At 41.5% G+C, this 17,359-nt stretch overlaps 2 gene segments (V, D, J or C); both read left to right on the top strand.

Moving 5' to 3' along the window:
- The first annotated feature begins 6,720 nt into the window (after window positions 1-6,720).
- LOC124862941 lies at window positions 6,721-7,537 on the top strand. The segment is given in 2 exon segments: window positions 6,721-6,837; window positions 6,919-7,537. Coding segments are annotated over 2 exon segments (474 nt in total).
- Window positions 7,538-14,657: 7,120 nt separating this feature from the next.
- On the top strand, window positions 14,658-15,193 carry LOC124863093. The segment is given in 2 exon segments: window positions 14,658-14,717; window positions 14,799-15,193. Coding segments are annotated over 2 exon segments (441 nt in total).
- The last annotated feature ends 2,166 nt before the right edge of the window (window positions 15,194-17,359 follow it).

Raw genomic sequence — 17,359 nt, forward strand, 5'->3', positions numbered from 1 at the left:
TATCCAATTTGAATAAATAACTGAATCTGACTGCACTGTTCAATTGTTAGTATTAATTGGAATGTATGTACCTGACTGTTGTGAAGTGCCTTGAGACAACATGTGTTGTGAATTGGCGCTATATAAATAAACTGAATTGAATTGAATTGAATTGAGAGGCAAGTACCTTTTGTACACTACCAGTTTCCAGGAAACTGAAGGAGATTCAGGACAGGTGAAGCCCAGAGAAGTGCTTTCGGCCACAGGTGAGCTAAAGCTTGGAACATGCACAGAGAGGGAACAGGTTCGGGTTTCCAGAGTTCCTTTCAACTCTAAGGAGATGAGAGCAAGGAAAGTACAACACAAGATCGTGGACAGTGAGTACACATAACTGGTGTGTCGCACTGATTACAACTCAGGTGAGTTAACAATCTGACGTCTCCTTCAGGGTTCCAGCGACTTAAAAAGGCTCTTCCTGATTAGTTCCGATGATCCACAGCTATGGCTACAACTGCCTGTCGCACCCTGCAGGTGGAGATAAGAGAACACCACACACACAACAACACAAACCTGTCCTCTGCTCCGTCACATGACACATGAAGAATGTCAAGGCACTGTAATAACTAAACAGCGCCTCTGTGAGGTCTACTAGTGGCCAGGTAGATAGACGTCATACTCCTTCAAGCCTGTGTATGAATAACAGATACAGAACAAGATTGCTGCTTTTATCATTCTGCTGGACATGTGAACATTTTCTCTGGCTCTAAGTTAGACAGAGTGGCCCAGCTTATATGTTGTTATATGTATTGATGGTCAAATGTGACAACATCTGAACTAGAGGTTTTCATCATAGTTTTCACATAATCACGTGAAAGGTAGTTTACAGTTTTAAAATAGTTAATTTATCGACTAAAAGACAGCAAATTACACAATTAAAACTGTATCTCATTTACAAATTTCATTTTGTTTTTGATTAAATATGTCATGATTGAATAACGTCTATTTTGTTAATTGTGTTCTCTTTCATTTGCTGGTCAGGTTATTTTCTTTAGTGTTTTCATCCATGTTGCAACTATCGTCATAATTGATCAAAATTAAATAGCTAGATTCTAAAGGGATAAAGGTTCTACTGAGGTAAAAACCAAATCTGTCAAACTGCATGAAATAAATCCAGTCAGACTATGATATTAAGACTCAAATCTAAATTTCCGTTCCTCCCTCCCAGGCAGGAGGAGTCAATGCAAAACCTTACAAACTTCCAGCCATATTTATGCTCCTTATTCTACTGTCAAACAGCAAGGAGCAAACTGGACCATGATGGACTACATATCAGCAATGCTCTTTTTAATCATCTGCTTTATGAGTGAGAAAATGCTGACAGAACGTAATCTATCCTTAGCAAAATGTCTCCTAACAAAATAATTTTTGACTGTCTTGCTTCATAGGTGCTGATGGTCAGACTCTGACAGAATCAGAACCAGTGGTTAAAAAACCTGGAGAATCCCACCAACTGACCTGTACAGCCTCTGGATTCACATTCAGAAGCTACTGGATGGCTTGGGTCAGACAGGCTCCTGGAAAAGGACCAGAATGGATTTCCACGCTTGATAGTGGCAGTGGTAGCAGCAAGTACTACTCTCAGTCAGTCCAAGGCAGGTTCACTATCTCCAGAGACAACAATAAACAGCAGCTGTATCTGCAGATGAATCGTCTGCAAACAGAAGATTCTGCTGTTTATTTCTGTGCTCGAGAGCCACAGTGACTGAAGTTGGTTAAGCAGCTGTTTAAAAACCTCAACTGCCTCATCTGGATCCCTTTATTTTGCTGTGAGAATATTTTCCCATACAAGAGACTAACAGCGTTACAGTGACAGCACTGATACTGAGGAGAACAATTAGTCTACCATGTTCTTTTGTCTCACTGTCCCACCATCAGGAAAGCAATTTTATATCAAGAAACATGATTGTGTTTGTCTGTATCAAAAGAATAAATGTGGATTATTGTATTTGTGCATTAAGTGCCACTCCCTTATGCATCCCTTGGTTTCAATTTAGGGTACACACAGATGACTGATCCTGTACTGTAAGTTAAGCATCAGATAGCCTGTGTCCTCAGCAAGTTGAACACATTCACTGTTGTTCTGCTTACTTTCAATATTCATGTCGAGTTCCCACCTTTCTTTACTTGGGTTCAGTTAGACAATATTTATATATGTTTGTAATTCAAAAACATGCTAAATAGCTTCCTAATTATAACCAGTGCAATATCTTCTGCTGTTACCTCATCAAGTTACAGTTCAGAATATGGAGTCTGGTGGTAAAACTTCAAGGAGAGAACCAGTCTCTCCTGCAGATGATCTGCCTCCATTTAGGTCTGGGATATGAACTGGATTAGACAGCCTGTGGGGAAAACATTTGTGGGATACATTTATAGAGATGCAGGTGGAACACAATATTCTCAGTTTTCAGGGCAGAATATGACTAGAGGCAACAGCAATAGCATGGTGTATGTTAGCTTAAAGCCAGAGGACTCTGCTCTGCATTGCTATGAAAAAGATGCACTGTATTCAAAGCAGGTGGAGAGGCATTCAGATATTTTCTCTTTGACCATCTGGTGGCGCTGTTGACTACAGAATGACTCACCCCTTTTAGTTATATTTATGTATTTTTTTTATTTTATTTGTGCCATCTCAAGGCATTTTTCCAGACATGCATACATGTATACAATATTTGCACATTTTTAACAAGTTGATTTTTGATGATTATTTTTATTACTGAACACCTACAGTGCTCTCGGTCAATCAAAAATGATAATAAAATGTTAAAAAATATCAGACCTGAGTATTCAAGAAAAGAAAAGTGAGGATCTATTGGGAAAATGTAGGTGTGCATTATTATATAATCAAATGAAAAATGGAAATGTTCCCATCTCACTTGTTTATTTTTGTCTAATAAAGTGAAAGTAAAGAACTACCAAAATAAAATAATTATACCCCTTTCTTTTGGATAACAGCCACAAGCCTTCCGTTCATCATTTTTTGATCTCTTTGACAATTCAACCACAGCCTCCCAAACACTCTTCAGTGAGGTGGATCATTGTCCATCACCCTATAGTGGCCCAGAAATTCTCAACAGGGTCCAGGCAAGGTAGGGAAGAGGGTCATCTCATTATTCTTTTGTCTTTAAGCCTTTGCTAGCCATGCAGTGGAGTACCCCATGCATGCGATGCAGACTTTTCCCTGAACCACTGCTTGAAGAAAGTGTGCTCTAAGAACTGGCAGCATGTTTGCGAGTTGATATAATACACCCCAACCCAAAAAGATCCAACTAGGTCATCTTCAGTAATACCAGCACATACCTCCACCTTGATTGCACTTAATTCTAAAAGGACCTCTGTCCTCTTTACTGTTCAGGCTATGAGCCCATCCGTCTGGTTCACCGGTTCCTTGTCATTCAACCTGTGTATTGTTCAGAGGTGGTCGGTTTTCAGCCTTTCTTAGCTTAGCCATGTCTCTGAGACCTGAACACTATGTACTTCTGGACAATCCAGGTAATGTATACCAGGAGTGGACTCCTGGTATACATGTTCTGTTTTTTCTGTATGTGTGTGGATATAATTTGAATATTCACAAGATTAAATAATTTCTGACACTTGACCTGCTGGAAGAAATTACATTACCTCTGTTTTGGTGGTAGTTTAAACTAATTAACACTATTGCCTCCTTCTCTGGCTCTATGTAAATGATGTGGTTTCCAGGTCATATGTAGACACAAAGTGAAAGAGCATCAGATTTCATCTCTGCCAGCGCTCCAACCATGTTTTCTCTGACTCTGCTGCTGCTTTCAGTAGCTGTATCATGTAGGTATTTTTGCATTTGTCATAGTCAACAGTCATTTGTTGCTCATTTTAATGAATTGTTATGGAGTAAATCCTGTCTTTTTCCAGGTGTAACATGTGAACAGCTGAACCAGCCACCATCTGTGACTGTGCAGGGTGGTGGAAGTCTGACCATCATCTGTCAGGTCTCTTATTCTATTGATAACGACTACACACACTGGATCAGACAGCCTGCAGGGAAAGGACTGGAATGGATCAGTAGAGACACAACAGTCAAAGATTTGTTAAAAGACAAGTTTAGGGTCAATCTTGACTCTTCCGACAGTAGAGTGACTCTATATGGAAAGAATATGCAGCCTGAAGACACTGCTGTGTATTACTGTGCCAGAGAGCCCACAGTGACACAAACCAGCTGTGGAGCTGAACAAAAACCCCCCTGTACCTGAGCACATATACAGAAAGTCACCACAAGGGGGCCTCAGATCACAGATTTTAAAAAGAAAAAACATTTCAGAATATTTATGTTTAGAGTTGTCTACTCGCAAAAATTGTATAATATTTTTCAACACATATTTTTGTTCATCAAACCTCAATTTGACATTTTTAAAGTTTTGGGCCTGAATTCCCAATAAAACAATCTGTAGTATTTCAGTTCATCAGGATGGAAAAAAAAAAAAACAACAACAAAAACATTCCCTCTCCACTGGAAGACGACAGCAAAATTGAAAATAAACTAAGCAATTTTGCATCTATCCATGATGGGCAAATAAAATGCTAATATCCTGGAATAATGTCCAACTTTTATAATGATTTACTCGTTGGATTTTATTGTGGCTTATTCTCAAGTCAGTGGACCTATTTAGAGTTGGTGTGGTAAAACTAAAGGAAGCTGTCACAATGTACTCTCTGGAGAGCAGTGGTGCTTGTGAGGAGGAGGAGCTTGTTCAAAATCGGACATTTCCACCACTTCATAACTGGCACCATCTGTGAGAGAACAGTCAACACCCACGATGGACTGCAGAAAAGAAATATTGGCAATAATCATTTGCTTTGCAGGTAAATCTTTACTGGAAACCTTTAAAACTTATAACAAGTAACTATGTTTGATTATTTTTCTTCAGTTATTGTTTTATTTTTTTAAGTTATATTTCTGCTATCTCTCCTTTTTTTCCATTTTAGTTGTTAATGGTCAGACTCTGAAAGAATCTGCAACCAGCAGTGAAAAACCCAGGAGACTCCCACAAACTGACCTGTACAGCGTCTGGATTCACATTCAGCAGCTACTGGATGCACTGGGTCAGACTGGCTCCTGGGAAAGGACTGGAGTGGATTGCTAATATCAGACATGATGGTGCCAGTCAATACTCTCAGTCAGTTCAAGGCAGGTTCACCATCTCCAGAGACAACAGCAAACAGCAGGTGTATCTGCATATGAACCATCTGAAAACAGAGGATTCTGCTGTTTATTACTGTGCTCGAGAATCACAGTGACTGAAGTTGGTGCAGCAGCTGCACAAAAGCCTGCAGAAAACAACCCACACTGATCTGATAAACCCCAACTACTGCATCTCAATGTTCACAGAATAATACTTTCCCTAATATATCATTTATATAATATATCTTTCTTATTCTCTGAAGAAAGTCAGTAGTTTGGCTTTCTTGGTATTTTACTGGCTGCTTTTGTGTTGCCATATTGTTGATTTAAATAAAATGGAAACACAAATTTTGAAAGTGGACGTATATAGTTTTTATAAATGTTATGTTTCCATTTGAACAAACGTTCGAGTTAAGAACTGGTTTTAGAGGTAGCCATAGTCCTATCAGTACTGGTGCACACTCAGGTGTGGCTAGGACAGAAACTACATTGTGCTGACTTATTTGTACATCTTTTAAAAAGCATTTAACTCCGCAGATTATTAATTACTTCCAGACAAACTCAAGAATCTAAGGCTTGATCCTGTGGGACTAAAATGGCAAAAAAAAATTATCAGACTTTTTTGAGACAAGTAAAGGTACAACTTAAAGGTTCCATTTTCGCTCCAATTTCATTTCCCCTTTTCTATATCACTTAAACAAAAACATTTCAGATAAATTCCTTTTGTGTAAGAATAATGCAATTGTCTACACATCTCCCACTGCAGCATAGCTGATAGAACTTCACATTGTACTTCAGTCATTACAAAGAGCTTTGGAGTGTCTAAAATTTTAAATGCCCAGAAAACAAAGTATATAGATTTATTAAAAGCTCTTTTGCAAAACATCTTTTGTTTTTACACCTGAAGGGCTTCCTTCTATAAGAGGTTAGGAATATCAATTGATGAAAAACTTTTATTTATTCTACATATCTCTAACCTAGTTAGGAAACTCAAAATGGAAACTGTTTTTACTTCAGGGATAAATCATATTTATTGCGTATAACTCAAATACTACAAATAAGAAACAATAAAGACTCATCTGTTCAACCTCAATCTTCAGGTCTCAGTCTGTGAAATAAATTATAAGTTACATATTGGAATTTTAATTTGCTTCACTTCTATATACAAAATATGTGTTTAAAAATGGACACTGTAAAAGTATACCTCAAAGTAGTATGAGTTAGCAGCTGGCCTTTAAATATTTATTTTTTTGCTTTTCAGAGACATTGTTCCTAACAAAATGTTTTTTGTTCAATAAAACCGAGGATGAGCCCCAACACAACTACTGATTCTACAAATGTACCACTGTCAGCAATGAGAGAATAAATTATAAAGAAAACATTAAGAGGCAGGAATCTTAATAAATAAAAGTTATGCTTTAATCGTTTAGGCCAATTCATCGTCCAAAAAATGTGAATGTTGCTGATGAAATGTATGTTTCCATTTGAACATAAACAGTACCTGATTCTACTACCTCCCTCTGAGGAGGAGTCAATGCAAAACACTGATACTGCTTTAAACACCCTGCACTGGCAGAGAAAACACACTCAGTTCAACATTATGGACTATAGGACAACACTGCTGCTCTTAGCTGTCTGCTGGACAGGTAACATCTTATTGTAACCTAATGTGGAATTAAACATTTTCTTTGGGTCCCAATGTTAAAACTTTGTTGACATGTTTGCAGGTGTTCGTTGTCAAACTCTGACAGAATCTGAACCAGCAGTGAAAAACCGAGGAGACTCCCACAAATTGACCTGTACAGCCTCTGGATTCACATTCAGCAACTACTGGATGCACTGGGTCAGACTGGCTCCTGGGAAAGGACTGGAGTGGGTTGCTATTATCAGTGGTAGTGGTACTACATACTACTCTCAGTCAGTCCAAGGCAGGTTTACCATCTCCAGAGACAACAGCAAACAGCAGCTGTATCTGCAGATGAACCGTCTGAAAACAGGGGATTCTGCTGTTTATTACTGTGCTCGAGAACCACAGCGACTGAAGCTGGTTAAGCAGCTGTACAAAAACTTCAAGGCCCCTCAAAGTTAACTGATGGAAGCTTTTATATTGACTGTGAGGAACTGTTACTGTATGGGACACCAATAGTATTACACTGAAACACTGATGCTGAGACAAAGTGAAGAATAAACCCAATTTTTTATTTATATACGGTTAAAATCCCATCACTGTCTGACCATGAAAAATGCAAATGCAATCTATTGTCAAGAAACATGACATCCATTCCATTCCTGGCATTTTAAACAAGTGGATCTTTAGGATTTTACTCTTTAGGCACAACTTAAACATAAAATGTGACTACTCTATAAATTATCAGGACGCGAGGCCTGCTTCAAATACCTTTCTGAAAAGGACCTGAGAATATTGCCAGTATATTATGAAGTTTTATCCAGAATTTATTAATAATTAAAAAATAATAATTTTCCTAAATGGTTCAAGAATTTCCCTAAACCTCGTCATTAATAATCTGTGGTCTCATTGTTTAATCTAACATTGAATTTTTTTATGTAATCTGTTCTGTAGGTTTACAGAAAAAACCTAAAATCAGAGCCACTTAGTAAACAGTTTACAGCCTTACTTTAAATTTATTAAGCATGCATGTTTGTGTTAAATGTAAACAGAGCAGTACATGAATTACAAATGATTACACAGAGCTTTCAACAATCATCTTAAAATTAAGCAAATTATTTAGGATAAAAAGATGTTTCTTTTGACTTTATATAGAACAAATCCTGTAATGTAATATGTATTATTGAATTTTCCCTATATGGTAAAAAGAAAAGTAATATTTGTAGATTGAAACTATTTGACTGATATGGGAGCCAAAAAATGTGTTTTATATCTGTGTTTCTGCTCTGTGGCTGCATCAGTCAGCAGCTATCTTTTCTTTTTTTATATTCTTTAAAAATATTCTCATGCAGTATATCTTTAATTTCCAGGTGTAAGATGTGAACAACTGAGCCAGTCAGCCGCTGTGACTGCAGCCTGGCGAACGTCTGACCATGACCTGTCAGGTCTATTATTCTGTCAGTGATGACTACACACACTGGATCAGACAGGAACAAGACTGGCGGGGATCAGTAGAGACACAAGTGTCAAAAGATTTGTTAAAAAACAAGTTTAATGCCAACGTAGAGTCCTCCAACAAAGCAATGACTTTGACAAAACCTGCAGCCTGAAGACACCGCCATGTGTTACTGTGCTGGAGCACTATTACACAGTGGTCCAAACTAGCTGTGGAGATGTAAAAAAAACATCAGAACCTGAGCATGTGTTACATGAAGTCACCACAAAAGGGCCTCAGTTCACTGATGTTAAAAAGTGGAAACATTTTGGAATTTTGAGTTTTAATAGATGGCTACTTTTAGAATTGTTACCACACATATTTTTTTAAAACTTATTTTATTTAACTCACATTTTTATTGATTTTTGGGAGATAGCTTCAATGACAGCTGTATTACAGACAGAATACTTATAATAATCTTTAGTCGGCCAGGGTGAAAAAGAACAAACATGTTGTGTTTCCTGTATTCACTGGAGGAAGACAGTTACATTTGAAAAAAATATAAGGGGTGCTGCATTTAACTGTGGGTGAATAAAATGCTGGTTTCTAGAGAGTCTGTCCTCATTAAATTATCATGTTATACCTACTAATTGTTTTCCTGTTGTCCATTGATACACCTGCATCTGAGAATAAATTGTTACAAGGAATGAATGGAAGTACAGACTGTTTTCTTTCTTGATCTGATGGAAATTTATGGTCAGTTTTGATCCCGGTCTGAGACACTAAACGCCATTTCCAATTGATTACAAGAAGACAACTGAACAATCAGTGCTTAGTTTATGTGAAGTAAGACTAACCCATCAACGTTTTAATGATACCATTGGTTGGGGAGGGCTCGGTTCAGCATTAATGGACCTGTATAGAGGTGAAGCTAATGGGAGCTGTCACACTGTAGTTCCTCAACATCAGTAGCATCTTTGAGGACAAGGAGTTTACGCAAAATCTATAATTTCAATATGACACCATAAGTGAAAGACAGTTGATACAAAAGATGGAATATACAACAGGCTGTTGTGAACTGCTGGTTTTTTTTACATATTAATCATAAATTACATATTAGAATTTCAATTTGCATAATTTCTATATACAACAAATGTTACTGAAAACAAACATCATAAGAGTATACTTCAAAGCATTATGAGTCTGAAGCAGCTGGTCTTCATTTATATATTTATTTAATTGCTTTAGAAGTCATTATTCTTAATAAAATGTTTTGCTACATAAAACCTGAGTAGGAGCCCCAACACAACTGCTGATTCTAAAAGTGCACTACTGTCAGCAATAAGAAAATAAATTAAAAAGAAATCATTAACAGATAGGAATCTTCGTTCGTTCGTTCGTCGTCTTCCGCTTATCCAGGACCGGGTCGCGGGGGCAGCAGACTCAGCAGAGACGCCCAGACGTCCCTCTCTCCAGACACCTCCTCCAGCTCCTCCAGGGGGAGCCCAAGGCGTTCCCAGGCCAGCCGAGAGACATAGTCCCTCCAGCGTGTCCTGGGCCGTCCCCTGGGCCTCCTCCCGGTGGGACGTGCCTGGAACACCTCCCGAGGAAGGCGTCCAGGAGGCATCCGGTATAGATGCCCGAGCCACCTCAACTGGCTCCTCTCAATGTGGAGGAGCAGCGGCTCTACTCCGAGCTCCTCCCGGATGGCCGAGCTCCTCACCCTATCTCTAAGGGAGTGCCCGGCCACCCTACGGAGGAAGCTCATTTCAGCCACTTGTATCCGTGATCTCGTTCTTTCGGTCATGACCCAAAGTTCATGGCCATAGGTGAGGGTAGGAACGTAGACCGACCAGTAAATTGAGAGCTTTGCTTTTCGGCTCAGCTCTCTCTTCACCACAATGGACCGGCACAGCGCCCCCATTACTGTGGCAGCTGCACCGATCCGTCTGTCGATCTCCCGCTCCATTCTTCCCTCACTCGTGAACAAGACCCCGAGATACTTAAACTCCTCCACTTGAGGCAGGAACTCCCCTCCAACCTGAAGAGGACAAGCCACCCTTTTCCGTTCGAGTACCATGGCCTCGGACTTGGAGGAGCTGATCCTCATCCCAGCCGCTTCACACTCGGCTGCGAACCGCCACAGCGCATGCTGTAGGTCTTGGCTAGAGGGGGCCAGCAAGACCACGTCATCCGCAAAAAGAAGAGACGAAATCCACTGGTCCCCAAACCAGACCCCCTCCGGCCCTTGGCTGCGTCTAGAAATCCTGTCCATAAAAGTTATGAACAGGACCGGCGACAAAGGGCAACCCTGCCCGAGTCCAACATGCACTGGGAACAGGTCCGACTTAGTGCCGGCAATGTGGACCAAACTCCTGCTCCGCTCGTACAGGGACCGGATGGCCCCTAATAAAGGGCCCCCGATTCCATACTCCTGGAGCACCCCCCACAGGGCATCATGAGGGACACAGTCGAATGCCTTCTCCAGGTCCACAAAACACATGAGAACCGGTTGGGCAAACTCCCATGAACCCTCGAGCACCCTGTAGAGGCTATAGAGCTGGTCCAGTGTTCCACGGCTGGGACGAAAACCACACTGTTCCTCCTGAAGCCGAGGTTCGACTATCGGTCGGACTCTCCTCTCCAATACCCTGGCGTAGGCCTTACCAGGGAGGCTGAGGAGTGTGATCCCCCTGTAGTTGGAACACACCCTCCGGTCCCCCTTCTTATAAAGGGGGACCACCACCCCAGTCTGCCAGTCCAGAGGCACTGTCCCCGACCGCCACGCAATGTTGAAGAGGCGTGTCAACCATGACAGCCCTACAACATCCAGACACTTGAGGTACTCAGGGCAGATCTCATCCACCCCCGAAGCCTTGCCACCGCGGAGCTTTTTAACCACCTCGGTGACTTCAGCCTGGGTGATGAAAGAATCCAACCCGGAGTCCCCAGCCTCTGTTTCTACCACGGAATGCGTGATGGCAGGATTGAGGAGATCCTCGAAGTACTCCTTCCACCGCCCGATAATGTCCTCAGTCGAGGTCAGCAGTCTCCCGCCCCCACTATAAACAGTGTTGGCAAAGCACTGCTTCCCCCTCCTGAGGCGCCGGACGGTTTGCCAGAATCGCTTCGAGGCCAACCGGTAGTCCTTCTCCATGGCCTCACCGAACTCTTCCCAGACCCGAGTTTTTGCCTCTGCCACAGCCCGGGCCGCAGCACGCTTGGCCTCACGGTACCCGTCAGCCGCCTCAGGAGTCCCACAAGCCAACCACAGCCGATAGGACTCCTTCTTCAGCTTAACAGCATCCCTTACTGCCGGTGTCCACCACCGGGTTCTGGGATTGCCGCCACGACAGGCACCGCAGACCTTACGGCCGCAGCTATGGGCAGCAGCATCGACAATAGATGCAGAGAACATGGTCCACTCGGACTCTATGTCTCCAACATCCCCCGGGATCTGGTCGAAGCTCTCCCGGAGGTGGGAGTTGAATACATCCCTGGCTGAGGGCTCCGCCAGGCGTTCCCAGCAGACCCTCACTATGCGCTTGGGCCTGCCGAGTCTGTCCGGCTTTCTCCTCCTCCAGCGGATCCAACTCACCACCAGGTGATGATCAGTGGACAGCTCAGCCCCTCTCTTCACCCGAGTGTCCAAAACATGCGGCCGAAGGTCTGATGATATGACAACAAAGTCGATCATCGACCTCCTGCCTAGGGTGTCCTGGTGCCAAGTGCACTGATGGACACCCTTATGTTTGAACATGGTGTTCGTTATGGACAATCCGTGACTAGCACAGAAGTCCAATAACAAAACACCACTCGGATTCAGATCGGGGAGGCCATTCCTCCCGATCACGCCTCTCCAGGTGTCACTGTCGTTCCCCACGTGGGCGTTGAAGTCCCCCAGCAGAATAATGGAGTCCCCGGGAGGGGCACTATCCAGCACCCCCGACAGGGACGCCAAGAAGGCAGGGTACTCTGCACTACCACTCGGCCCGTAGGCTGAAATGATAGTCAGAGACCTCTCCCCAACCCGAAGGCGCAGGGATACAACCCTCTCATCCACTGGGGTAAACCCCAACACGAGACGGCTGAGCTGGGGGGCAACAAGCAAACCCACACCAGCCCGCTGCCTCTCCCCGTGGGCCACTCCAGAGTAGAAGAGAGTCCAACCCCTCTCAAGGAGATGGGTTCCAAAGCCCACGCTGTGCGTGGAGGCGAGCCCGACTATTTCTAGTCGATATCTCTCGACCTCCCGCACAAGCTCAGGCTCCTTCCCCCCCAGCGAGGTGACATTCCACGTCCCTAGAGCCAGCCTAAGCACCCGGGGATCGGGCCGCTGAGGTCTCCACCTTCGTCCGCCACCCAATCCTCTTTGCACCGGTCCCTCACGCTTCCCCCTGCATTTAATTTAAAAATAACATTACTGTCTTACATACAGTACAGACCAAAAGTCTGGACACACCTCATTCAAAGAGGTTTCTTAATTTTCATGACTATGAATATTGTAGCTTCACACTGAATGCATCAAAACTATGAATTAACACGTGTGGAATTATATACTGAACAAAAAAGTGTGAAACAACTGAAAATATGTCTTATATTCTAGGTTCTTCAAAGTAGCCACCTTTTGCTTTGATTAATGCTCCGCACACTCTTGGCATTCTGTTGATGAGTTTCAAGAGGTAGTCACCTGAAATTGTTTTCACTTCACAGGTGTGCCCTGTCAGGTTTAATAAGTGGGATTTCAAGCCTTATAAATGGGGTTTGGACCATCAGTTGTGTTGTGCAGGAGGTGGATACAGTACACTGCTGATAGTCCTACTGAATAGACTGTTAGAATTTGTATTATGGCAAAAAAAAAGCAGCTAAGTAAAGAAAAACGAGTGGCCATCATTACTTTAAGAAATGAAGGTCAGTCAGTCCGAACAATTGGGAAAACTTTGAAAGTGTCCCCAAGTGCAGTCGCAAAAACCATCAAGCTCTACAAAGAAACTGGCTCACATAAGGACCGCCCCAGGAAAGGAGACCAAGAGTCACCTCTGCTGCGGACGATAAGTTCATCCAAGTTACCAGCCTCAGAAATCGCAGGTTAACAGCAGCTCAGATTAGAGAACAAGTCAATGCCACACAGAGTTCTAGCAGCAGACACATCTCTAGAACAACTGTTAAGAGGAGACTGTGTGAATCAGGCCTTCATGGTAAAATAGCTGCTAGGAAACCACTGCTGAGGACAGGTAACAAGCAGAAGAGACTTGTTTGGGCTAAAGAACACAAGGAATGGACATTAAACCAGTGGGAATCTGTGCTTTGGTCTGATGAGTCCAAGTTTGAGATCTTTGGTTCCAACCACCGTGTCTTTGTGCGGCGCAGAAGAGGTGAACGAATGGACTCTACATGCCTGGTTCCCACCGTGAAGCATGGAGGAGGAGGTGTTGATGGTGTGGGGGTGCTTTACTGGTGACACTGTCGGGGATTTATTCAAAATTGAAGGCATACTGAAACAGCATGGCTACCACAGCATCTTGCAGCGGCATGCTATTCCATCCGGTTTGCATTTAGTTGGACCATCATTATTTTTCAACAGGACAATGACCCGAAACACACCTCCAGGCTGTGAAAGGGCTATTTGACCAAGAAGGAGAGTGATTGGGTGCTGCATCAGATAACCTGGGCTCCACAGTCACCGGACCTGAACCCAATCGAGATGGTTTGGGGTGAGCTGGACAGCAGAGTGAAGGCAAAAGGGCCAACAAGCGCTAAGCATCTCTGGGAATTCCTTCAAGACTGTTGGAAAACCATTTCAGGTGACTACCTCTTGAAGCTCATCAACAGATTGCCAAGAGTGTGTGGAGCAGTAATCAAAGCAAAAGGTGGCTACTTTGAAGAACCTAGAATATAAGACATATTTTCAGTTGTTTCACACTTTTTTGTTCAGTATATAATTCCACACGTGTTAATTCATAGTTTTGATGCCTTCAGTGTGAAGCTACAATATTCATAGTCATGAAAATAATTAAAACTCTTTGAAGGAGAAGGTGTGTCCAGACTTTTGGTCTTTACTGTAAAATGACCTGATTTTTTTTTCTTTGGAATAAAGAAGTATTTAGCTTTCATAATAAAGATAGTTATGGAAGTTCTTCTGCTTGCATGAATTTTACAACCGAACTAATTTGTGACTTACAGCATTCTTGTGCTGTATTACTTTCTGTCTTTGTAGAAAACCCTGTTGTTGATTGGCTTCATATAAAATTATAGATAATACGTTATATGAATGTTGCTGATTTCCATTTGAACAAACAACAGCACCTGATTCTATCTCCTCCCTTTGAGGAGGAGTTGATGCAAAACTGATGGTAAAGATACAGTTTTAAACACCCTGCACTGATGATGGTAGAGAACACACATTCAGTTCAACATCATGGACTGCAGGACAACACTGCTGCTCTTAACTGTCTACTGGAGAGGTAACATATTTTTCTAACCTGATGTGGAATTAAACATTTTCTTTGGGTTCCAATGTTAAAACTTTGTTCACATGTTTGCAGGTGTTGGTGGTCAGACGCTGACAGAATCTGAACCAGTGGCTAAAAGACCTGGAGAATCCCACACCCTGACCTGTACAGCCTCTGGATTCACACTTAGCAGCTATGCAATGAGCTGGATCAGACAGGCCCCTGGAAAGGGACTAGAATGGATCGCCTATATAGGCACCTCCAGTTATCCAATATATTACTCCCAGTCACTCCAGGGAAGATTCACCATCCGCAGAGATGACTCCAACAGTAAAATCTATCTGGAGATGAACCGGCTGAAAACGGATGACACTGCTGTGTATTACTGTGCTCGAAGAGGCACAGTGGCAGAAGGAAGCAGGAGGCTCACACAAAAACTTAATTTGCCACTTCCTCTGGAAACGTTGTGCTCAACCTGTTACTGGTAACTTTTTAGATAAATACCTCAGTGGCAAAATTCCTGGAAACAACCTAATGAAATGCATGATAATATTTTGATGAATATAATTATGTATTACAGTTAGAATGGCTTTAAATTACAGCATATAGCAAAGGGCTGTAAAGGAAAAGACTATTATTTTGCTGACAAATTACAACAAAATAAAAATCTAATAAACTACAAATGGCTTCAGACTGAGCAGATTGACTATTCACAGCCTAAAGAACACTGAATATCTAGCATGGACAACAAAATAAGAGTCAATATGACAATAAGACTTATTTCGGATCATGTAAATAGTGGGATGAGGTGTTATATGGATTTGGCTTTGTGCCTATGGGTAGGTTCATCTTCTTATCTAAATCTGTGTTTATAGTCCAGATCAAGACTGTTTTCTCACATAAAATAATAAGAATGCTGAGTAAAAGTGGAAGCTTCATTGGCTGCAGAATAGCTTAGGTAGAAATGACAATTAAGTATAAATTTCATAAATAAACTTGTTTACATGTAAACTTAAATGTGTGTAAATTACAGCCCTAGCGACCTTAAACTGCAATAAGGAGCAGCTGTGGCTTCCGTTCTTACAAGGGTTATTATAACTAACATGGATATTCTGCAAAACATACAGTTTTTGTATATTTGCACCTTTAAATGAAACCAAACAAAGGTAGAAAAAAGACATAGCTATTACTTTATTTTGGAAGTGAAATGAATAAGCAATTTATCTGTGTGTCTAGAGAAACCGGGTCTGGATTAAAACTTGGCTGACTTCATATGTTTTGTTTTGTAATTTCTACAGTTTAGATCTGACAGCCTGCAAGGAAAATGCTGGAAAAGACCAAAAATCTAACTTTCCAATTCTAAAGACTCCACAAACACAGTAAATCTGAATGGCCAAAATTATTAGCTGGCTGCACTTTACTTTGCTAGAAAGTCAAAGTAACCCAAACCATCAACAGGCCAATCAATTCTGTTTAAGATGTAAACAGCTGACCCAGTCAGCCTCTGTGACTTTGCAGCCTGGGGAATGTCTGACCATCACCTGTCAAGTCTCCCATTCTCTCAGTACTGACTGACTTAGACTCCTCAGGACTCCACCTAGACTCCTCCATTAAAAAAACGACTCTGTATGGCAAAATCTCCAGCCGAGACACTCCAGAGACACTGCCATATATTACTGTGCTGGAGCATTGGCAACACAGTGGCCCAAACGAGCTGTAGAGCTGGAAAAAAAACCTATTAGAACATGAAAGTGTATTATAGGAAGTCATCTCAAGGGGGCCTCAGTTCACTGATGTTTAACAATTGTGCTTCTTTAGTCTTGACAGATGGCCATTTAATAATTGTTTCCACATTTATTTGTTTCGAACTTATCTTTTAATTGATTTTGCAAAGTTTGGGAGAAAGTTTCGTTGACAACAGCAATACAGAAAGAATACCTTCTAAAATAATTAAAATACCAGTGAAGATCATCTTCAGTCTGTCAGGATGAAAAAATGAGTCTGTCCTCATTAAGAGTTCACATTATACCTACTGATTGTTTTCCTGTTGTCTGTTGACCACTCTGCAACCCTGTCCAATAATAAATGGTTAGAAACAATGGATAGAAGTACAAACTGTTTTCTTTTTTAATCTAATGGAAATTTCTGGTCAGACTTCTAGTCTGAGACACAAAAAGCTGCTTTTAATTGAGTAAAAGAAGAAAACTCAACAACCAATGATTAATTTTTGTTACGACTAATTTATAATTTTTTATTGATTATTTTGGTGGGTGAGGGCTTGGCTAAGAGTAATGGACCTATATAGCAGTGAAGATAATAGAAGCTGTCGCACTGTAGTTCAACATCAGTAGCGTCTTTGAGGAGGAGGAGTTTGTTCAGTATTATAATATACTATTATAATACTAAATAAAAAGATACCTCCCAAACTTTACAACTCACCACACCATAACTGAAGTCCTTCCTGCAAGATAGCTGTACATCTCAATATGATGTGTTTCTAATGATGATATAATTCAGTGGTTTGGTTTTCTTAATATTATTTCCATAATTTCTCATGCCATCATGATGTCAGTTTGGACAAAATGCAATCAGAAAAATTTGAAAGTTGGGATATATGTATGTTTACATTTGCATTCGAGTAAAAATAATTTCAA

This window comes from Girardinichthys multiradiatus, chromosome X, assembly GCF_021462225.1.
Source record: "Girardinichthys multiradiatus isolate DD_20200921_A chromosome X, DD_fGirMul_XY1, whole genome shotgun sequence".
Classification (NCBI taxonomy): domain Eukaryota; kingdom Metazoa; phylum Chordata; class Actinopteri; order Cyprinodontiformes; family Goodeidae; genus Girardinichthys; species Girardinichthys multiradiatus.